The following is a 23,089-nucleotide window of genomic DNA, read 5'->3' as shown; positions in this document are numbered from 1 at the left end:
GAATTCCCTGGGGCTTTCTGGTTTTCAAAGAAGAAAACAGAAAAACCAGAATCCCACAATGTGGAGATATTTGGGCTACACAGTAGTTCACAGGATGGATCCCCGAACTTGCAAACCTTAGGCGATATGTGGCTGTTACCTTGTAAGATGTGCTGTGAACTCATTTCCTCCCTGCAGTAGAGTTAGCTTCACACTGAATGCTTGGTGCTTCCTGCCTTCTCTCTGAACACCGCTATGAAGGCTGAAAGAGCATGCCAACAGTACTGTGCATGCATAAGCCATGGTCTTCAGTGGGTTATTACACAGTTTAATTTGAGCAATTTTCATTGGCACACTGAAGGGCAGTTCTCCACAATAAGGGCTATTTCCACATCAATTTTCAGCTCTCTTTTCTCAAGGTAGTTTTTGATTAGAACAGTCTAAAATAGAATTTTTACATGAGGAGGAAAATGTATTTTTTCCACTCTACTGATGCTCCAAAACAGGTGAATTGTTTTGGCTTGTGCAACCCACTGGTCAGTATGCGTTGTGTATCTCCCTCTGCTCATCTGTAGAAAATAGGGCCTTTTTACAACATACAGCCGCCAAAGCCAGCTCTTGAGTTCAAGCTGTAGAGGCTTGTAATTTCAATGCCAGAAATTACTGGTTCAGACCGTGTCAGCCAAAATGGTGACCCTCGCACATTAGAACTAATTAACAAAAAAACCTTCTTGCAGTTATATTTGGTAAGTTCCATTCCAAAAGGGAAGACATTTGTCAAGTCCTACGTGACTAGGGGTTTGAAGAGCAACATTTACATTCTGTAGTAGGAAGTGCTGCTCTCACTGGAAAACCTAGAAACAACAGGGCCTTCATTAAGAATATTCAGCCTAAGGCCTGGTCTGCATTTATTGGTTTTACCAGGATAGCTATGGCAGTAAAAGCCGTATCATACCAGTATAGCTGATACCAGTAGAGCTTATGCCTGTCCGGGAACTGGCATCAATTATACCACGATAAGCACTATGAAACTGCATCCACACTAGAGTGTGTTGCTGGTATAGTTATACCACTATAACTAGATAGGCTAAACCCTCCTAGGATAGACAAAGCCTTAATGTAATTTGGTTCCATATTCACATTGAAGTCCTGTTTTCTTATGGGTTACTATACTGTTCTTTATCTGCTAGGGAAAAACCCAGTATTACACAGCTCCATAGCAGCATGCATTTCACAGTTCACTTCTCAGTACATAAAAGAGTAATTTCTTTCCTTTTTAAGGAAAATGTTTCAGTAATGTATCAGCAAAACCAATATCTGAGTCAGGCATTTCCTGGCAGTTAATGAGTGTCTAAGCTAAGAGCCTTTGGTTTTGCCTAGGATCTGCACCTCCTCCAAGCAGTCATTAACTGCTAAAAAATGCCCTCTGCATCCATCATTATCGCTTAAATAGACATTCAGTTGATTGACTGTGTCAGTATGTACAATAAAGATCTTATGGGGCTACCTATTCCCATGACACTTGTGCCATTTACTACAAAGTCTGCCAATACCTTCTACCCATCCTACTTGGTTTCCTGCTATACCAACCTCCAATCTAAAATTCCTCCCAGCAAAATCATCCTGCAAACCCCAGGAAGTGGGTGGGGCCTGAGAAAATATGGGAGGAGATATAGGTGCTAAAGCAACATGTCAACAGACTGAGTCCAACACCTTAGAGTAGACAGCAAAGCAAAAAAGACTGTGTGCACAACTGAGAAAAGGACATGAGACACTACAGAAAAGGAACAGCTGATCACTGGTGTTCTGAGTGGCACTAGCCCACAGCAAAAATCCACACCTTCGTGTGAAGAGTTCAAACACGGTAGCAGAGCCAAGTCTGATGCCTTTAAAAGAAACCAGACTGCTCAGGACAGGTGGGGCTCTTCAGCTTTGATAGGCAGCCTGCCTAGGAAAAAGAACTCCAGGGTGCCATCCCCTCAGATCAGATAGTCATCCTTGGATGACAACAGCAGCGGCTGCTGCAGAGGGGATGGACACCACCTGGTCCATGAAACAAGGAGAAAGATTCCGGGCCAATGACTCTTGTGTGTTGCGTTTACTGTTCACAGTGATGTGACTGTGACTTTCATATTTGCAGCATGAAAGAATGTATGTGTAAGGATGTAGCAATATGAAAAGCATACAGCATGTGTGAGGAAAGGCATGGCCTTCATTTCTGACTGCCAGAAACTTGGGGAAACTCCCTGCCTATTCCTACTACTCATGCCACTACAACATGCGGCAAGGCAGCGATCGGCACCTTCCCTCCCACACTATCCAGTGTTTGTTTTTTTCTTGATGTTTCTAGTGACACCCATTGTTGGATACCACAAATGTTTATCCTCCACAAGGCTGGACGGCAGCGAATGTAGCTCACAAGGTATGTTTGAGTAGTAAACCTCAGCTCTTTCAGAACCCTCTTTGCTACAAAGAGGGCATATAGCTCATAGCATTGAAGAAGGTATAAACATTTCTGACTGTAGCAGAAAACTGTTATACATTCACTTGCATTTTTTTTATGTATCCAAAGGACAAAGCACACATTTCTATTTTAAGAGGAAAATTATATTCTTCTCCCCCCCTCTTTTTTTAATTATGGAACAACAGTAATTTAGGAGATCTGGGTTAGAGGTTGAAGTGGAGGACTAGTAATTCAGATATCCAAGTCCTTTCCCCATTTGCCACAGACATTCTGCATGATGTTGGGCAAGTCACTTAACCCCTCAGTCTCAGTGAAGTGGGAAGCTGCTACTTACCTACCTCAAAATGGTAATGGGACACATAACTTATTGACATTTGCAACAACAGCATTAACAATAACATTTGCAATTGACATTTGCATTTTGAGACTCTTGGATGAAAGGAGCAATAGAAGCAGAAGTTATTTTCTCCTCCCCCCATGCCAGACAAACTTTAATAAAACTTGTCAAGGACTGTATTTGGTGTCCTATCTCAGATTGCGCTGACCACTGCTTTGATGCTCTGTCTCCCCAAGGTCTGATCCTGTGCCTTCTGCCCCCTTCAGTTTCACCTCTCGGGACAGGGCCCTATTGGCCAGTATATCCGGAACATGTTTCACCTCCGGCCAATTGCAGTTTGTGTGTGAACACAGCACGACCATGTCATTGTCTATCTCATGCTTTCTAGAATGGTATATTTTTTCCATTCTCTTGCTATTTTCTTTCACACGTCATAGTAATATTCTTACAAGGAATTTGATTTAATAGATATGGTCCTATTTTTCTACCTTCAATACTTGTATGGTTCCCACCACCATCCAAGTATCCGACCACCTCTTCATCTTTAATGTATTTATCCTCACAACATTCCTTTGAGGCAGGGCATGGCTACTACCCTGTTTTACAGATGGGGAACTGAGGCATGGGGAGGCTAAGTGACTTGCCCAGGGTCACATAGGAAGTCTGTGGCAGAGAAGTGAAATGAACCCTGATTTTCTACAACCCCAGCTGGCACCCCATCCATTAACTCGAGGAAGTCTCAAAATCTCTACGTAGTCCACGGGATTCTGAATTCAGTAACGGCCAAACTGGATCTCTGGCTAGTATCTATGGCCCTGATAAAAAGCACACTGAATTCAGCAATCAGTAAGTCTATATGCCAGGTCACTCGGAGAATGCATATGTAGCCATGCTACAACCCCCCGAGGCACGACTTGTACTGCGAATGTGAGTAGACCCTTAACTAGAGAAACATGATATAAAGTACTGCAGAGACACGTTTAGAATATTAATGATATAAACATAGATTTAATAAATAAAATTGAATTAATTATAGATTTAATTCAATTACCTAAAAATTCTTGACCTTGACAACTGAAATGGCAACCCTTATGATTTCTGCTTTTTACAATTTGGGTATTCAAGTGCAATCAAATGAAAGCAACTCTGAAGATAAATCAACCTTGACCTTTTGATGAGCCACTGAATATTTGTTACAAATAAGCAATGTCTTCAGACTGTTCTTTTATAAAGCAATTATAAAAATGGGCCAGAAGAGAAGAACAGTGACAGTGATCATAATACCAACAATAGATGAATCACAACTACACCACTTCGCACATCTATTGCCCTTTCTGTGTGAGAACCTCCTAACCCCTAGTCTTTTCTTTTATTCACAAGAATATCTTTGAGCCTTTCATTATGGCACTCTTCACTCCTGGACTCTATAGCCTCCTTTAGCTGGTAATTCAAGGTTACACATACTTTATTGTGACGCTCACTTGGCTGGTTTAACTGTTAAAAACTGATCCACAGCACTAATGCTGCATGGAATGCAGACATAGCAACCTGACAACCTATACTGGGAGGTTCTCATGTTAAAAATTAAATAGAAGAATGGAATGTCTATGTGGGTTTTTTTTATTTATAGCTTGAATTTTTAATTGATTGAAGACAGGCTTATGAACACAAACAGAAAAGAACATACCTGTTTTCCCAGTGTTTTTCATCCATGTCTTGTTAGAGGATTCATTGTCGAAACCATCAAGCTGTAATTCTTGATACTCATCTCCAACACGTGCCTGATGGTCTACAATGTCTATTGGAGACTGGTGAGTGCCTCCACAATCCACACTTGAAGTAACCCAGTGCTCAGGACCATAGGTACCTGTTAAAAGACAAGACCAACAACTTGTTGTTCTGATGGGCCAACTGTTAAGAGACTATCGATAAGTAAGAGCAGTAAGCATTTCAGTTCCAAAGGTAACTGTGGCGCTGCTACATTTCCTGCATTCTAAAAAATTAAGACACGCAACCTATGAAGAGACTGAAATCCATTAACTTTATGCAGTACTCAAAATTTGCCTCTAGCAATAAGCAACAGTGCTTATATTAAATTGCCCTTCTTGAAAATTATCTGCAATTCACCAATCTCGTCATGACTGAGTTATGAGTTAGTATCGTGTTATAGCAACATTCAAATAGCTGGAGAAATAGTAGGAAGTTATGTAGTTTACCTTTGTGCAGTAGATAATTAAAATATTACTAATCCATTAACTCTAGTTTGTGGGACAAGTTGGTTAGATGATATCATCTTAAGTAACTGCTATTTTTTCCTTGAGGTTCTAAAAGCTGGCAACCAGAAGGTGAACTTAATTTAAATCAACTGAGAAATTAAGCGTGAACAAATTTGGGTAATACAAAAAAATAAAAAACTACAGAAAGGAGAAATGGTAGAGGCGAGTGATAGGACAGCATAGAGGAAAATACTAACTTTTCTTCTATTTCTCCTTTCTCTTGCTTTTATTTTTCTCACTACTCCAATTTGTTTTCACGTAATTTCTCAGTTGATTTAAATTACTCTCCCAAATCTCCCCCCCAAAGTCAAATAGCAATATGATGTGCCATGGAAAGATCAACCGTGTCTTGCATACACATCTGTTCACCTAGCACAGCAGCGTTTGCTTTATATAGTGTAGCTAGTCAACAGTAGAAACAGTGCTACAAACTGACACTCTTCAGCCTCTCTATCCGCCCCTCTTATTTTTATACAGTAGGATTTATTGTTTGTTTGTAAAGCGATGGAAGTAAAACACATAATTGGCTTAATATATGAGTTATTGGATTGCATCCTGTAGTTTTCCCCCTTGAGCACATATGTTTTGTCCCTTGTGCTAGCCTCTGAGGAAGCAAGTATCACAGTTATTCAAATTTTAGTGCTGTTCTGAACAGAGAAAGCTGTGAAGGATGACCCTCCTTGTGGAGGGAATTCTAAACTCCCTAGCTCTGAAAGGCATCCTACAAATCTGACTCATCTTCCAGTGAGTTGTTCTAATGCAGGACACTTAATGGATACCTTGATTTTGTGCTCCGTACTGATCACCTACAAATGCTACACACTAACCCGAACAAAGTGTCCTGTTTGTTAATTACAAGCCAGCAGAATGGCAACGTGTTTTAAAAATCAGCTATGGTCTCTGCCCTGTTGAGAAGTTGGTCTAATGTAGCTCATGATTCAACGTATACTCTTAGGCCTGATCTACACTGCCAGCAACTCCCATCGACTTTGTAACTTCTGTTTAGAGCATCATCTCCACAGCGCTGCACCGACAGGAAATGCGTACCCGACGACGCAGCGCTACACTTTTTGGGAAGGTGGTTTTATTAAATCAACTTCCAGATCAATTGAGCATGTCTTCACTGCCATTCAATCGAATGGGAAAAATCGATCTGACGGTGGTGAATTTGCCACAGTCAGTGTAGACGTACCCTCAGTAAAGGCCACCTTAAATGAATTTCCAGTGCACTGCTGTAAGGGAACCCAATGATCAAGTCCTATTCCAGTAAAACTAAACAGGTTCTGTTTTTAGATGGATTTTCCTTATGCACGCTTGGAAATTGTTTTGTGGAGAATTTTAGATTGCCATGTTAATGCAAACTTGCTTTCAGGCTATGGAATTTGTGATTTTGTTACATTTCAAAAGGCCTCGCGTTGCAAATAACAATCCAGCTATGACATTTTGGTATTGTTACAAATTCAGACCAAAGGGATTGCCAGAGTGCTGCACACCGGCCTAGCAGTCCTCCCATTGAAGACAATGGGAATTATACGACTCAAATAGAACTCGGGGGTTCTGAAAAGCCTACTGTCATGGAGGGCTGCTACGTAGTGCCCCCAGCTAGGCCAAGTAAACTCAGCATTTGTCTGGCTGCTCCTACAAACAAGCAAACACATCAAAGGCAAGTACTTGAAGCCAAGGTCCTGGGGTCCTGGGCTAGCTCTGAGGCACCCCTCCTCTGGCCCAGTCTCACGCAGTCCTCCTCATCAAAAGAAGCAGGCAAGCTTTCTTAGCTGGCCAGCTGGACCCCAGTGTCTCCTCCTGGCCCTTTTTGGCCTCTGGAGGGTTATGTCTCGTTGGTAGCTTGGCCTAAGTGGGTTGTCCTTCAGCAGGCAGGCGTCAGGTTGCCAGTGCCTCCAGCTGCAGGCAGAGAAGGCCGGACAGACCACATCACACCCACCCATAATGCTTTGGTGACTACTGCAGTCTGAAGGAGATTTGCCTGAATAAGAACAGAGGATCAGTTCCTTTCAGTGGCGTAGAATGGGGCTCCGGCGCGCGCGCGCACGCACACACACACACACACCCACCCCCCATCGGTGGCAGCGCCTTGTGGGTGGGGGTCTGACAGCCTGTTTCCTGCTCTCCCCACTCCCCCCCGCTGTGAGGGCAGTGGGTATGGCAGGGCGTGGGAGAGACAGGGGCAGATGTCCCTGCACCACCCGATGGTGGGGCAGTTCTTCCAAGGAGGGCCCAGGTGGTGCCCCCTGCCCAAGCTAGCGCCCAGGGGCATTCCCCCCCTCCCAGTACACCACTGGTTCCTGTATGAACATTTGCAAGGCACATCTGACGATATATGGGTACAATGTTCAAAAGTGCTTATGTGACTCAACAAAACTAAGTCCCATTTTCAGAAGTGACTTTTGGCACTTGGGAGCCTACGTCTCATTGCCTTTCAATGAGGTTTATGCTCCTAAGGCACAGATCCTCACAAATATTTAGGCCCCGCACTCCTCTGGGAGTGAGGGACCTAAGTCACTAGTGAAAACAGGATTTGGGTTCCTAAATAACTTATATGCTTTTGAAATGTTTACCCTATCTGTATTGCTTTAATAATTGATCATCTCCTTCTAGACAATTACTAGCTCCCTTTGAATCTAAATCTAGGATTTACTAATGGAAATGCAGCTGCATCTTTATGGGATAGTATTATTGTAATATGCATAAAATGCTTCCATATTGGTGCTGAATTATTAAAAACAAGTAATGCAATAACACTCTGTGCCATTCAAATGCACAACTTAAAGCTGTGCTGTGGTTGAGTCCTGATATTGCATATCACTGCCAGAAGGCTAAGTTTAAAACCTGCTACTTAGAATCTCACAGGATTTTAAAAACTGAGGGGCGGGGGAGGAAGAAGGGGGGTTACATTCATTTCCAGGACTTTTTGAAATGCTCTACTTCCACTCTGACTATTTTACACTGCATGCAAGTGTGGCATTAAATTGCTACATGCAATATGAACGGCACTATTATGCAGCAATGATCAATAGTTAGAAATGGAGGGCCAGATCCCACACAGGGGTAAATCAGCACAGTCTCAAAGATTTCAATGGAGATATGCCAATTTTTAGCAGCTGAGGGGGCGCTGTCTCATATTGTTTTTACTGAACAGTTTGAAAAGATGAGAAAAGGGATTCATTTTTATTTTAGATTTTGATAATCATAGTAAATAAATACTTCACACCCAGAAAAATTTAGCTTACCAGCAAGTAAAAATGTAATAATGAGGTTAGCCCAATAAGATTCGTTTATTCGCTGGTAACTATCAGAAGGTTTAAGTCTAACAGATTGCTTTTTTCTATGTACATTCAAGTGGAGTTTTAATTGAAACTGATCTTCCACTACAGATTTCAAATTAATTCTTCTTCTAAGTGTCTCATGCTCCAGACACACTTGCCTTGCAAAAAACCTACATCATTAGTGGAGGAAATAGAACACTTTCTAAGCTTGCAGGTATTGATTACCTATTCCCTACATCAAAGCACGATTGCCATTCTGCACTGAATAAATCTCTTCAGTGTAAGACACTTTATAAAGTACTGAGAATTATATCATTAATCATTGGCAGTTGCACCTGTCCTGCTATATTGAATTCTTTGTTTTTTAGAACTTTAAATAAATGCTTTTAAATAAAAACATGACACTAAATAAAGATTGCATTTTATTTAAACCTAGTAAAAAATCCCTGCATCTCATGTGTGACATTTATACATCTGAAACAGAACAACAGAACACTATTTTTATTTCATTTGATCAGCAACAAGCATCATGATTTTAAGGAAGCAAAATTTGGGTTGAATTTGAATTGGGCTTTTCATGGCTGACAAATAATTCAGTGTTCAAAACCCGACAAACCTGAAGCCCTCCTTGACTCATGAACAATACAAGCTTTCACAGGAAACTACAGGACTACATGTGAATTATGATAAATGTCAACCACCCCTGTCCTTGAGTTTTAGTGCCAGAAGGAGTTTCTGCAGAGAAATATTATAAACCTGCACGGTGGTGACCTTTAGCACCATTATTTATTAACGTTAGCACCCCTTCTGTGCTAAGCACTTTCTAAACACTCAAGGAGAATGCCCCTGCTCTGAGGAGCTCTTCATCTAAACTGAATGAGCCTTTACACTGTATTGTGTTAATAGGTCCAATGAGCAACACACTGCGAACATAATAGATTAATGGCATGTGCTATATATATAGTACAAGGGCTGCACTAACCCCCATGCCAATCAAGTAAGGGGCTAAGGGGGTAGGAAAAAAATATTACGATTGGGTAACAGTTCATGTCGGGGGTAGATGGGTGACAACTGAGTGAGGTGAGGGGACAGGAATCAAACAGATTTGGACCCTCTCACCCCATTTATTTTGCGTAGTTGGGAAGGCTTCCCTCTCCTACTACCCATCGTATTGGGAGTTTTCCACTGGGGCCTGCCCTCTCGCCCCAATTGCCTTTTTCAGAGAAGTCTTGCCTCACGGCCCGCTCCCTGGTTGACCTTCAAAACAGACCAGCTACCCAGGGCGGGCCCAGTAACTCCAGGATTTGAAATTCCTGCCACACCAATTGCTCTTCCACCCCCTGCGGCTGGACAGCCATATTTGGAATCCTGCGGTGGTTAGTACACCTCTCCCCCTGCTCAGGAGTTTGCTGAGCTACAGAGGTTTACAGATTTTCTGTGGGCCAACAGTCTCAGAATCTAATTTTGCATGATTGGTCTCTAGTGACTTGACCACAATCTTATTGAAGTTAATGGCAAAAACTCCTGTTGACTCTAGTGGTATGGGATCAGAGCCTAGGTCAGTAATCTTCGGAGTGCAGCCATCTCTTGTCATACGAATCCAGGCGTCTTAAGCAACATTTAACAGTCAGAGCTTCTTTCATCTGTGCTCATCAGAAACTACTTGTCGCTTCCTAGCAGGGTTCCATAATGAACATCAAGTTTTCCTCAGGATGAGGAAATATTCCTTCTTCAACTGGCAGCTATAAAATCCTTTCTTATGCTAAAATTTTCTGTCAGCTACTGCAGGATTTTTATTAATAGTCTTTTAATATATAAGCTGTTCTTTAAATAGAATTCAAAAATTACCTTGTTTTTCTTCCTGCTACTGTACATCCCAAATAATGACTACGCTTCACTAATGAAAAACCATTAAAAATAATGAATTCAGCCAAAATCTAATTAAAACTGATATAAACTTTCATGAATTTTTTTAACTTAGTCAAATGTATTTATTTCCCCCTCGTGAACATATTGTTTAAAGATACAACTTTTTAAAGCCGCATTTGTATTCCAACTTCGAATTTTCTTTCATTTCCATTAACTTTCCAATTACTGGCTCAGTTATTTTTATATAAATTGTGGTATATATAAAGTTCAGATGTTTCTTTACAGAACAGTCTTCATTTCACATGGAGTTTGGTGGATGTTCACCATTCGTGAGTTATCTTATGCTGATAATGCATTTACCAGTTGGAAATAAAGATAGAATACAACACTTATTGTGCCAGATCTCGCTTTGCTTGCACTTAAACATGAGTCATCTCACTCTGAGCCCCAGATCAGGCACACAATGGGCACATTTTTTATCCCAGTTGCACAACAATCTCAGTTAAACCGCTCAACTGCCTTGACTCCTCACACATCCTTCATTTCCAATAGCAAATGGGAATGACATTTGCAAAGTGACTTAACATTTCTAAAATTAGGCTTCATCTCCAGCCTACCTAAGGTTCAGTTACTCTGGTCACATGGTGGGGATACCTATCCCATCCCTGAAGAGAGACCACTCATCAGTAACAGCATAGACCAAGAGTGAGTATATGAGACATACAGCTGTACAATGCAGATATCAACAGAATCATCAAAAATTGGCAGTGGAGGTAGACATGTACATCTCATTCCTCCCAACCCGCCCTTCTCCTCATTGACCCATATTCAGCCAGCTCTTATTGCTCAACTAGTTTGTCTGGCTTTTCAGAGCAGACAAAAAACAAAGCTGGACTGTCCTCATACAAAGGCATGGTCTACAAGAATTAGCATGCCTAAACTGTGTGCAAACGATCAGGTTCCTGCTCTTGTTGGGCTGGAAGCAGGCTGCTAGTGGCAGCTGGTAGTCCTCCTAAGAGGTTTAAGCCTGCTTAAACCATTAGAGGAGTACAAATTTCAAAAATGCTTCAGTGATTTGGGAGACTATTAAGAGCCTAAGTCAAGAGGATTCTAGGCACTTTCAAAAAGAGGATCCTTGATGTGTGAAGGCATGATAGCTCCCAATCCAAGTGAGGTTAAGAAGGAAAAATCCCATGACCCCCTTTTAGGGTCAAAAACCAAACCAACTATTAGGGACTGATGGAAAGAACTAGTCTCTCCACAAAAAAACGAAGTTTCCCAACTCCTGGCCGTGTGTCAGCAGCATACTCAGACTCAAGGCTCTGTCTCAGCGACAAAAGTAAGGACCCTTGCTAGTCTGGCAGGGTAAGGAATGAAGAGGCATCGTTCCTTCCCATCAACCTGCAGCTACGATCTCCTCAAGGACACTAACGGTTGGTTGAACAAGGCCTCCGACTTCAGTCACCAAAGCTGCACATCAGAGCCCCCGTCATAATTCTCCTGTCCCAGCAAGAACTAGGTCTCGCTATGAAATATGATACTGAATCTTAACTACCATCAAGTAAACGTCCCACTCTCTTGTAACACTCGGGAATAATGATGAAGTTGGTGCCAATTCTAAATTCCTTGGTAGCAGTTTCTACTTAGATGTCAGGATTTTCAAAAGGGCACAAGTGAGTTAGGCACCCAAATACCACTGAAATCAATGGGAGCTGCATACACAAAGTTCCTTTGGAAATCCCAATCTTAGCACTTAACTGAGAAAAACATACTACTTGACTACATGACTCAAAGACTTTCCCATAAATGTAGCAATTTAAAAACCCTTGTGATCACAGAATCATAGAAGATGAGGGTTGGGAGGGACCTCAGGAGGTCATCTAAGTCCAACCCCCTGCTCAAAACAGGACCAACCCCAACTAAATCATCCTGATCAATCAACCTGATGCTAAGGTTAGGAAGGCACCTAAAGAAGGAAGAGCGAAACTTGAAAGGGTTAAATCAAGAGACAGGACTATTTGCAGTGTACATCTCAGAACCAGACCAGCTGACACGCAACACCCCAAGTCCCTCCACTGAAGAAGGAATAAAGTAAAGTAGTAAGGATGAATCTGGATGACTGCATTTAGACATAAGGCAAAAAAGAATACTTTGAGTGACCGACTTCTCTCTTGCTATGTAGTTTACCATGAGACTGCAGAGGTAAAAGTATAAAAATCCCTGGAAGCCTTGACACTATCAGTGACTTCTTTCAGAGGCCTTTCCATCTCAGAACAAGCAGTTGAGTTGTTTGACTCATTATACTGGGGGGAAAGCTGCTGAAATGATCCTGTGTTGTTCTAAAAAGAACATATTTAACTCCAAGAGATGGAGAAACAGAGCGAAGTAGTTAGAGATCACAATGCTGGCTTGAACAAAGATCCCAGGATTTCCTACCCTGAGGGGAAAAGGGCTTTTCATTTTATTATTCTCGGTCATCACTCTATTTAACATGAGAGGCTCATGCTTACAGAAAACTCCAATTACTACTTAAAAAACGAGAGACCTAATATCAAGAGCAAGATGCTAGAGAGTTGCACTCAGATGCCCAAACAAGGTTCTAAGCATCATCTTATTGGTCTGCAAGTTCAGTTCAGAAAAGGGTGCATAAGACGCAAGAACAAAAAACAATTGATGGCAGTACTTTGAGAATAACATAACTGAAGGAAACATCTACCAAGGACAAGATCCAATGAAAGGTATTTGAAATAGCAGTCGTTGGCATGTAAACTCTAGCAGAGTTTTTCATAATCAAAAGATTGCTGTGTAACTATTAGAGTAAGAAAGGTGTGGACTGGTGAACAGACAGACTAGAAGTATTCATCTTTTAACAATGGTTAGACAGTAGCAATGCTAACAGTCATCACTACCATACTAACCCCATATGTATTTAGTCCAGCATACTGAGAGGAATGTTCTAAATATTTTTTAAACAGCAAAGCACATCTAACAAAGACTAATTCAATCAGTGATAGTTACTGCTTCTGCCACTTTTAGTCACACTGCAAAAATAAGAGCCTCGAGCCATGTTCTTAAATGCCTGTTTTCTTGTTTGTAACTTTTAAACCTGAAGATGGAGGAACATTTCTGAGGTGAATCACTCTACAATTTGTATTTTCTCAGGTGTAGGTGCAAAGAATTGTTGTCGTAGCATTCGTTGATTGCAACCTTAAACTGCTGCACAATTACTTTTGGAAGAAAGTTTGCTATTATATGTAGTTTCTATTCTTTGTATTCTCAACACAAATATACAATTTAAGTATATTTTACACACATGTATTTGTTCATAAGCATATTCACATACATATAATTTCAAAATTCTAATTTTGTTCTTGAATGTTGTATGACACTCATTAATCTTGTAGGAAGTTCCCATGGTACCAATCACCTACCAAGGGCACAAACATATGATAAATAGCCAACATCAGAAAACATCAAGAACTTAAGGCCAATCTTGGAGGAAGTGTAGTAAAGTGGAATTATCATTAGTGAAACCAGCTTTTTATATAAACATTCCAAGGTACAGCATTTGTGATATAAATAATTTACCACTATAAAAAGGAAAATGGCATTAACTTAGCTGGGGTGGATAAATTGTTTTTAAAAAATAAGGGGAGGCAGTTACATTAAACTGCTGAAAGATATGACTAATGTGTCTGCAAGGTTCTTACCTCTATGCAATATTTCAGCAATACTTGCATAGTACGTAACATGCAGCACAACAGTATCAATAAAATTAATATGCAGAACTTATTGAGTAGGAGAATAAGTTATTGCACAGAATGTGCCTATTGGTAGCAAGTGACTGAGACCACAAAAATTTACATCCTCTATCTTTCATAATTTGCTACATTTTTAACACAAGTATCTGACATCTCACACAATTCATTTTATAACTGTCTCTGTGGCCTTTTAAAAACTGCCCACCACTGAGCTGCATTTAATGAATGAAGTGATAAGTTACAGTGCAAGGAGAAAATATAAGATTAATTTATATGGAGAAAATATAAATTAACTTTTATGCAAGTTGAGTAAAATCCCAAGAAGCCTGTAGGAAAAAAGGCCTACATGCTTTTAAAAAATATTAGAATAGATACATTTTCTTAAAATATGATTAAATATAAATCCTAATGAAAATTACTATATAACGGTGCATTACGAGTCATAACAGAGGCTCAGTGACAGTGCTTTGCATTGCTGCAGGGCAGACCTATGTTTAATTGATGAGTTGGATATGTAGTCCTTCCGCAGGTAGCGTAGGAGAATACAGGTAGAATACTCCGTAGATGGTAGGTCATATTGTCTACCTCACATATTGCCTACCTAGCAATGACCCTGGCAGACTCCAAATGGAGTCTGCCGTCTTGTTCCCTTTCTCTGAAAGGCTGATGGCTGTGTTGCTGGGCCTTGAAAGCAGATGTATTAGAAGTTGGGCCTCTGTAGTGGCCTAGAAGGCTTCCTTGTGCTAGGTGCTGAACAATATAGAACAGCAAAGAATCTCTTCCCCAAAGAGCTTACTGTAGAAGAACACAAGACAACAGTTATAAAAAACAAACAATCAATTGGTCCAAAGTGCAGACCCTCTAAAGTTACAGTACGTCTCCTCTCTTCCTGCAACTGTAACCATCCCCACTATATAACTGCCACAGCCCCACCTCCCGCACCGCCCTATTCAACCTCCTTCCAGCCAGCCGCCACAGGAAAACAGCTTGGTGGGGACAAGGAAACAAACTCAGATTCCTCACACTTGGAGGCCAAGATAAAGAAGGAAATTCAGAGAGTGTGGGTCATGGAGTTAAACTGCTAAAAGAAGGAGCAAGGCTCGCTACAGAACTTGGAAAAAAGTACATGTCCAAGTTTTCCAAAGGGTTTCCTATGCGGGTTACTTCCAGCAGAGAGTGCAGTGTGAAAAAAGGCAGTGGGGGGAAGGAGAGAAAGGAAACACTAGGACAGAGAAAAGGAGTGCGCCTAGCAGTCTTGCTCCAATGGTGAAAACTGCTAATGTAAACGATACCTCACTGTAAATTAATTATTTTCAATACAGGTGGGGCTGTGGGAACAGAAAATACAGCACTTGGCTCCTGGCCACCTCTTATGAGTAGCCAGGTCAGGCCCTTTTCCTCCACAGAGCCCTGGCTCTGGTAACTGCACTAAAAAACTTCATTCCAAGAACTTTCTATTTTTATTGGATTTTTGCAGGATACAGATTAATAAAACATTCACTGAGAGCCCAGGCCAACATATAAAGGAAATAAATAGAGGTACGGAGAAGTTGCATCAAAATAGCCCTTCTGAAGGCAATGGTGGACTGGAAGCCCTCGTGATTTCTAAGGAAACCTATTTTTTAAAAAAAGAATGATTTTTCTCTTGTTGGTGCTTTGGCTTCTTAACTTTAAAATTTACAAAAGCAGAAAATCATCCATGTAGCAGGTGGGTTAAAAAAAATAAATGAACCAGGAGATAAAGATTAACTGCTTGTTAAATATTGGCCTTACCTTAGGCTCTTCTCTGTTCCTTGCTGGTCCTGATCTGATTGATGAAGGGCTGCACTCTACATTTGGTCCTTATTGTTTAACTACATCACAAGCAACACTTTTGTATCTTGAATAATTAATATTTGACAGACACTGATTTGACGGCTATCTTATTTTTTTAAGTGAAGAACAGCTTTTGCCCATCCTAGGGACTTAATGTTGTCCCTGTATCAACCAATTATTCAATCCAACTGTCCCTCTCTTCAATATATGCACATTTAATAATTCTCAAAAAGGTTTACATGTGATTGCCAGCTCTTAATTAATGATCCTAAATGCTCCCTAGACCCACTTATCATTAACATTCAATCTATGTTTCCACCATAAATGTAACAGCAACAGGCATTAGAATAAATAAGACAATAGCACAATGCCACTTGAGATCTTTTTTAGGATTTCTTTAATCTGACATTTATAGCCGATGTGACTGCATCTATATCTGATGTAAGAGAACTGAGTTTTTAAGTTTTATACCTCAGCCATTGTTTCACAACTACCATTTTCAAAATGTTACTTTCAATGGCCTAAATTTTCAGAGGTGTTTTTGGGATGCCACAATTTTTTGGGTGCCTAAAGTAAGATCACTTAAAGGGCTGCATTTTCAATGGGTGGGTGCTTTGCACTTTCTGAAAATCAAGCCCCTTTAAGGTTAAGCACCCAAAATCATTAGTAACTTTTGAAAATTTAGGCCAGTGTGTTTAAAAAGCTACAAGGGAGAGCGGGTGGAAGTCACTTTTTCATCAAAATGGAAACTTCCACAGGAAATGTCTGCTTTAGACAAAATCTTTCAGATTGTCATAAAACAAACTAACAAATATATCAGTTTTTAGCAACTGGTGCATCTGAGATGCAGAGCAGTTTGAATCCTGGTTCAACTCCCACTTATGCAACAGCTGCCATCTTGGCCCACACATCCAGGGTTGAATCACAGTTGAAGTTTACTTGGTCCTGCCTCTGTGCAGGGGGCTGGACTAGATGACCTCTTGAGGTCCCCTTCAATCCTACATTTCTAAGATTTACGACCTTTAGGGCTAAAATACTCCTCTCTACAGCTTGGTCTGTGGCTGAAACTGACCTGTATCCCTGTGGAGCTGGCACAGGGGAGGACATGTCTCATAGGCTGACCCAGCGAGTAAGATTACTTTTCCATGTCATCAATTACTGAAGTTGCCACAGGAGCTCAACTGACATCCAATGGGAGCAAAGGTGGCCCAAGCAATTATATATAGGAGGGAAGGTGTTTGTGAGACAATCTCTCTACGAAATACTGCTCTAAACTATGAGGAAGTATGAAAATTCCTCTTTCAGATTAGTGCAGGAAGAGAATTCCACTCCATTTGTTTATTGTGTCGTCTCATCATATGTACAGACAGTAAACTCTTTGGGGCCAAAACGGTCCTTTTATTTAATTTATTATACATGGCGCCTCAGTGGGGTTCTGATCATCCAATAGTTTGTCTAGGCACAATTGTAATGCAAATGAATAGCAGTAATCATTAAAAAAACCCAACTCCAAATGCTACACCGATGGTTAAAAACAGTGCGTTTATAAACTGGAATCAACAACCAGCCACTAAGTCTCACTTGACGACAAGCAGAAAATTAAAAAAAAAAAAAAAAAGCAGCAAAGATCCACTCTTATTGGACATGGTCACCGTAGTAAATCTGTATTACTTTGTACAATACTGTGACAATTTTGTTTTGAAGAGCTGTCCACATAACCCAGTGCTTGAATTAAAACCTTGCTAATCCTTTTTCTTCTCTTTTAATTAATTTGTTTGAGACTCTTGTCCTCAGTGGTGGGTGAAGTGGTTTCTAAATATAGACCAGTAAAGTGATTTGGGCTGCCTGTGGATGGAAAGTGTTACATAAATGTAGGTCATTATCTCAGTATACCACATTCCTTCAGGACCTATGGCAGGGGGTACCTCTAGTCTGCACAGGTGTACGGCTCACGTACGGTCTGGGTTTCAGTCTTTCAACCACCTTCTCATTCTGGGCCCACATCTCATTTTTAGAACCCCTTGGATTAAACGTACCTCTCGGCAACTCTTGTATCAATCTGGAGAAGCACCACCGAGTTCCGTTTACACCAGTGTGACAGCAGCAGTGACTAACTCTAGAGCAGTAGCCTCCAATCTTCTCAGCCTGAGGGCTCAATATAGTATTTAAAACCCATTAAGCAGCTACGGTCAATATTTCCTGGCAGATCCCCTGCCCCATTCTTCTCCCTTCGTGCTGCTCACACAATGCAAGCCAACCAAAACCCACAACCAATTCCCCACCATGGGCGAGGAGAGAGAACAGCTGGCGTGTGTTGCACTCTGGCTGTTCCCAGCTGGTGCATGTTAGAGCAGTAAGGAGGCTGTTCTAACCTGGGCTGAGGCAGAGAATCAAGGAGCCATAACTAGTTGTTGATCCTCAGCATCTGTCTTCTTTCCACTTCACCTGGGCTGCCCTAGGCAGCTGAGAAAGGGGAGCCATGCTATGCTAGGAGCTCTCTGAGGTTCAAGCGGAACCAGTCAACCTCCTACCCTGCTATCCCTAGAGTCCAGCAGTCCAGCAGGGAAGCACGTGATGTGGTAACCAGGGCTACTCTCTCTTCTCTCCTCTGCAGTGCAGCAGGTGGCCAGGGTGGGGAGCTCTGCAGTTCCAGCACGGAAGGGACAGCAGCTGCACAGAGGGCTCCCAGCTCTCCCTGGAAGCAGTGGAAGGCAGCTGCGCAGACTCAAACACTGGCAGAGATGCACACTTTTAATGGATAATTCAACAGATATTTTCTCCTCCTCCTCGAGGGCCACAACAGGTCTCTGGGCCACAGGCTGGTCGTCTCCGCTCTACATTTACATTGATGTAACTGGAGAGCACCATCTGGCCCCCTTGATCTCTGCACTCAAGAGTGTATACACACACACACACACACACACACACACACACACACACACACACTTGTGCATTGCAGCACGAGCCCCCCAGTTCGAAGGGCTGGCAAAGCCCTCTGTTATTGGAAGGTCTTTCTGTCTTGGCCACTGAGGACAGTCACACACCAGGTAGCGTGCTCTTGCACAGTGTTCCCTGCCTCTACTGGCCTAAAGTGGAAAAAGCCGGGGACTAGGCTTGAACATTCCCCTCTTATGCCTTTGTATTCATGGCACCATCAGAGCAGCCCAAAGTGAGATATACCATCAGATGAAATCGATAGCGTATCAGTTAGCTTGCGTTAAATCTGTAAGATATTGGATTTATATAGTGTTTGCAGAGCACATTAAAAGATCATTATCATCATGTCTTTTCAAGACAGCCATAATTATTCAGGCTGTCATTTTATCTCACCAGTGCTTTTGAAAAACTACTTAATATTAGCAACTCCTCGCTAAAAACAACGTTTTGGTTGAGAGAGTAATCTTCATATCAGTACACAGCAATACCTGGTCTTATCGACATTACCAATTCCCTGCTGATTGAACGGATTCATTAACAACACAGTCTCTGGAGACTGAAATGAAGTCTCATTCTTCGTATCATTGGTGCCTTGCTGTTTGCTTTTGCTTCACAGTGTGCACACAAGTAATTAACTTACTATGCTCCACTAGTTTCTGACACAGTACTTGGCATAGAAAAATTCACCAGCAGGTAGTTAAGCATGCAACACATTTTCAGTCAAACGAACTTCAGAACAAAACCCTACTTAGGAAAAGTGCAGCTCTTATGGACACAACATGGAGGGATCTGCTACACACCACACTGATTGTACCAATAGGAATCCATTGGTGGAATAAAGTCACATTTATTATTAATTTTGCTCAAAATACAATAAGCTAATTCCAGGGAGTAATGGGCAAAGAGTGAAAAATGTATCACTGAAAGGATGAAAATATAGGAGTCAGACTTGATTTGCACATACAAAGATGTGACATGACATAAGGACAGACGCAAGATCCACAGAATAGAGAAAAGGGACTAAAAGCAAGGTAGACAAGAAAGATCTTTCTTAAATGCAGAATTACTGATTTTATTGGTGTCTAGAGACACAAAGAACAGGACATAACTTCTATTTCAAATGAGAGATAATTTGATATTTTAAACTCAGACTATATCTACACTTGCCGCCAAATTCGGTGGCAGTTGACGGAAGATACGTAGAGTAGCTTGCGAGTATCTCCCGTCGACTTCCTAACTCCAACTTACCGCAGTGTGACAACGGGAAATGAGCTCTCATTGACAGCGTTACTCCACCTGGCAGAGGTGGATTAATTGCGTTGATTTCCGGGTCAGTTGAGCGGGTCTCCACTTCCACTCAATCGATCTGGATAAATCGATCTGATGGTGGTGAATTTGCGTCCGTCCGTCTAGACATAACCTCAGAGTGCAGTACAATGTCTTTTGATTGATAAGATTTCCTTACCAAAAAAAAATTAAATAAATAAATTAACTTACTAAGCCCCAGATCATACCTACAAATCCTGACATACATGAAGTAAGTGCATACTGCCACTGAAGTCAAGGGGACCTCACACATGGGCTTACCTGTTTGTAGGATCAGAGCCTCAGGCATGGGTTGCAAATGGCTGAATCCCTGAGACTGCACAGAGACCCATTGTGACACTGTCTGGCATGTGAATGACTATTTATAATGCTATTAATGCCAATATGACAAAGTTGCAGTGATTCTTGCAAATAGGAAAGGTTACACTCCATCAAATATGATTCTCCGGTTCGTACGCATGTCTCATCTTTGCACTCAAGTTAGGAATATTAATGATAAACATGTATTTCAAAGGGGTTTTGCTCCTGGGGTTTAGTTTGTATAGTTTGTATACAGTCTAGCCAGCCCATTGAGAATGGACTATGCAAGTTAATGGCCCCTTAAAGGGCATTTAGTTCGCACAACAGACCACAGAAGAAGCCTCTCCCCACCAGCTGAGCCTTCCTGTGAACATTCTAGCCACAGCATAGAAAATGGCTGCTTCTAGGACTCATCAAAGGGCATGTGACTCCATTTTGTGCTGTAAACGTTCAGGAGCTAAGGCTAAAAGCATCCACCCATGTGGGAGAAGATATAAGGCAGCTTCACCATCTCCATTTTGTCTTGATTCCTACCTCTGGATCAACTACTCTACAATTGACGTTGTGAAACAAAGGACTGACAGACCCATCCAGGTACTGGATGTACTTTAGAGGAACTGTACAAGTCTGCAAACTCCTTATACTGCTAAAGAACCTGATAGATATGGAATTTGAAGTCATTTGTATGTATCTGATTGCTTTGATCATTTAACACTTACTCTTGTTTGTTTCTTTCCTTTTATAATAAACCTTTAGTTTTAGATACTAGAAGATTGGCTGGCAGTGGATATTTTCAGTAAGATCCAAACTAATATCGGTCTGGTAATGTGGCTGACTCTGTGCGGCTCAGGAGAATATTTTAGTAAAGTGAATAGAGTTTTTTAAATAACTTCTCACTTTACTGGACCTAACTGATGACTGGGAGCCAGAGTGTGAAATGCAACAAAGGGGACTAGGTATTTCTTTTTGGGGCCTTCTTGATAACAAATCTGGGGAATCAGGAGCACTGTTTGTGACTGGTTGGTGAATCTAACTCCAGTGTTAACCAATCTGCTCTCCTTTTTCAGCCTGCCCTGACCTTGGCATTTTCAGGTGGGCTACTCTAGGCACATATGGGTCACACACATTTTTCAGTCAAAGAGATCTCCCTGGGCACAGGGTCTCCTGGCGTGCTCTCCACCACAGGTTGGCAAGATCAAAGGGTGAAATTCTGGCCCCACTAACGTCAATTACATTAATATTACCATCACAAGTTCACCTTTCTTTGACAAAACTCTTGTTGAATTCCAGCTTGAAAGGATATGTGGCACTGGTGGCCTAAAATAATGAAAGCTGCAGTCTCTGCAAAGTAACTATTCCTCCTAAACAAAAAAAATCCTTCAAATTCATGGAAATTCAGACTTCTTGTCCATTTTTCCCCTCTCTGCCTGGGTCTGGCACATCTAGCATACAGGTTGATTGACTGTCCAGAAAATGTTTTCCTTCCTTGTCCCAGAATATAATTTGGCTTTTCTTTTTGTGACATTCCTTATCTGGATTTAGAAGACTGAGTGTCTGCTGCTTCCCTTACAACAGGGTATGTCTCATGGTTTCCAGGGCTTCCCTCTTTGCTTGTGAAGAAAACATTAGATCTGAGACAGACAGAATTCTCCAGGATTTGTGTGTTTTATTTTCACCTGTTTTCAAGCAGATTTCAGTGTTTTGTTTTTGTCTTTTGAATCCACCCAATCTGAATAGCATTTCTCTGTCAAACCCATCACTTTCCGTTCTCTTCTCATGAGGGACTCCTCAATGCCCTTCCCAGATAAAGCTTGTCTTCCTTCTCATTTAAGTGTGGTCTTTTGCCAGACTGTTAAGATGAATGCTTGGAAATACAAGGATGGATCATGTTCGGAACGAACAAATGCATGGACATGTGAAGGTGGCACCAATTATAGAAAGCTGAGGGAATACAGGATTAGATAGTCCGGGCATGTGAAAAGAAGAAACAGGCTTTTAAACTTAGAAATGAAGGGAAGAGAAAGGTTAAAAGCCCCTAGACTAAATGAATGGATGTCATACAAAAATATTTGATTAGCTGCAGAATTTCTGAGGAATTGCTACAAGAAAGATTGGAGTGGAGAAGGACTCGAAAAGCCAACCCCATGTGGCACTATGGCTAGAAGAAGATGATTTTACCAGCCTATTGTCTCGAAAGCTAATCAAATCTCCTTTTGCTACCCTTTTTTTTTTTTTTTTTTTTTTTTTTTTTCTTTTTTTTTTGGCGGGGGAGGGGGGGGGTACAGTAGCCCAGTAACCTAACATTTGATGCTTGGCTTTGATAATTCTAAAAGCTCTGAAGTTAAGGGGTAAATTTTTCATATGCACTGAAGTTACTTTTGAAAATAGGCCACTTGAGTGCTTTTGAAAATTTTACCCAAAAACCTATTTCCTATTAACCAGTTGTGGGTTATATTAAATTAGTGATCTACTGTTAAGTCCTTTGCAATCAGTATCATATTATTTTCCAGCCTCAGTTCCCAGGTCATTTAAGCATGATAATATTTGGACCTCGGTTTTGAGTCTGTCACAACAATGGCTGCTCGTGGTTTCATGTGACTTTTTATTTAAAATTAACCAAAAAAGTGCTTCTGACCAGTCATCCTGAGTAGCAGCGGTCTGAGCGCGCTGGGGTAGTTGATGTAGAGGGGGACAGAGGAACTCCAGTGCAGCATTCCTTGCTCCACCACTGACCTGGCTCG

General features: G+C 41.3%; 1 protein-coding gene across 3 annotated transcripts in view; it reads right to left on the bottom strand.

Annotated features, from left to right (window-relative positions):
• Positions 1-23,089, bottom strand: part of PTPRG (protein tyrosine phosphatase receptor type G) — a 532,225-nt gene that overhangs the window by 249,968 nt on the left and 259,168 nt on the right. For all 3 annotated transcript variants that reach the window (XM_067541509.1, XM_067541517.1, XM_067541525.1), the window contains exon 3: positions 4,468-4,647. In XM_067541509.1, the coding sequence (XP_067397610.1) occupies positions 4,468-4,647 (180 nt within the window). The remainder of the gene's footprint in view (positions 1-4,467; positions 4,648-23,089) is intronic.

This window comes from Emydura macquarii, unplaced genomic scaffold (assembly GCF_026122565.2).
Source record: "Emydura macquarii macquarii isolate MOO-44397 ecotype Brisbane River unplaced genomic scaffold, CSIRO-AGI_Emac_v2 contig_71, whole genome shotgun sequence".
NCBI lineage: Eukaryota > Metazoa > Chordata > Testudines > Chelidae > Emydura > Emydura macquarii.
This window is presented reverse-complemented; position numbering and strand designations above follow the sequence as displayed.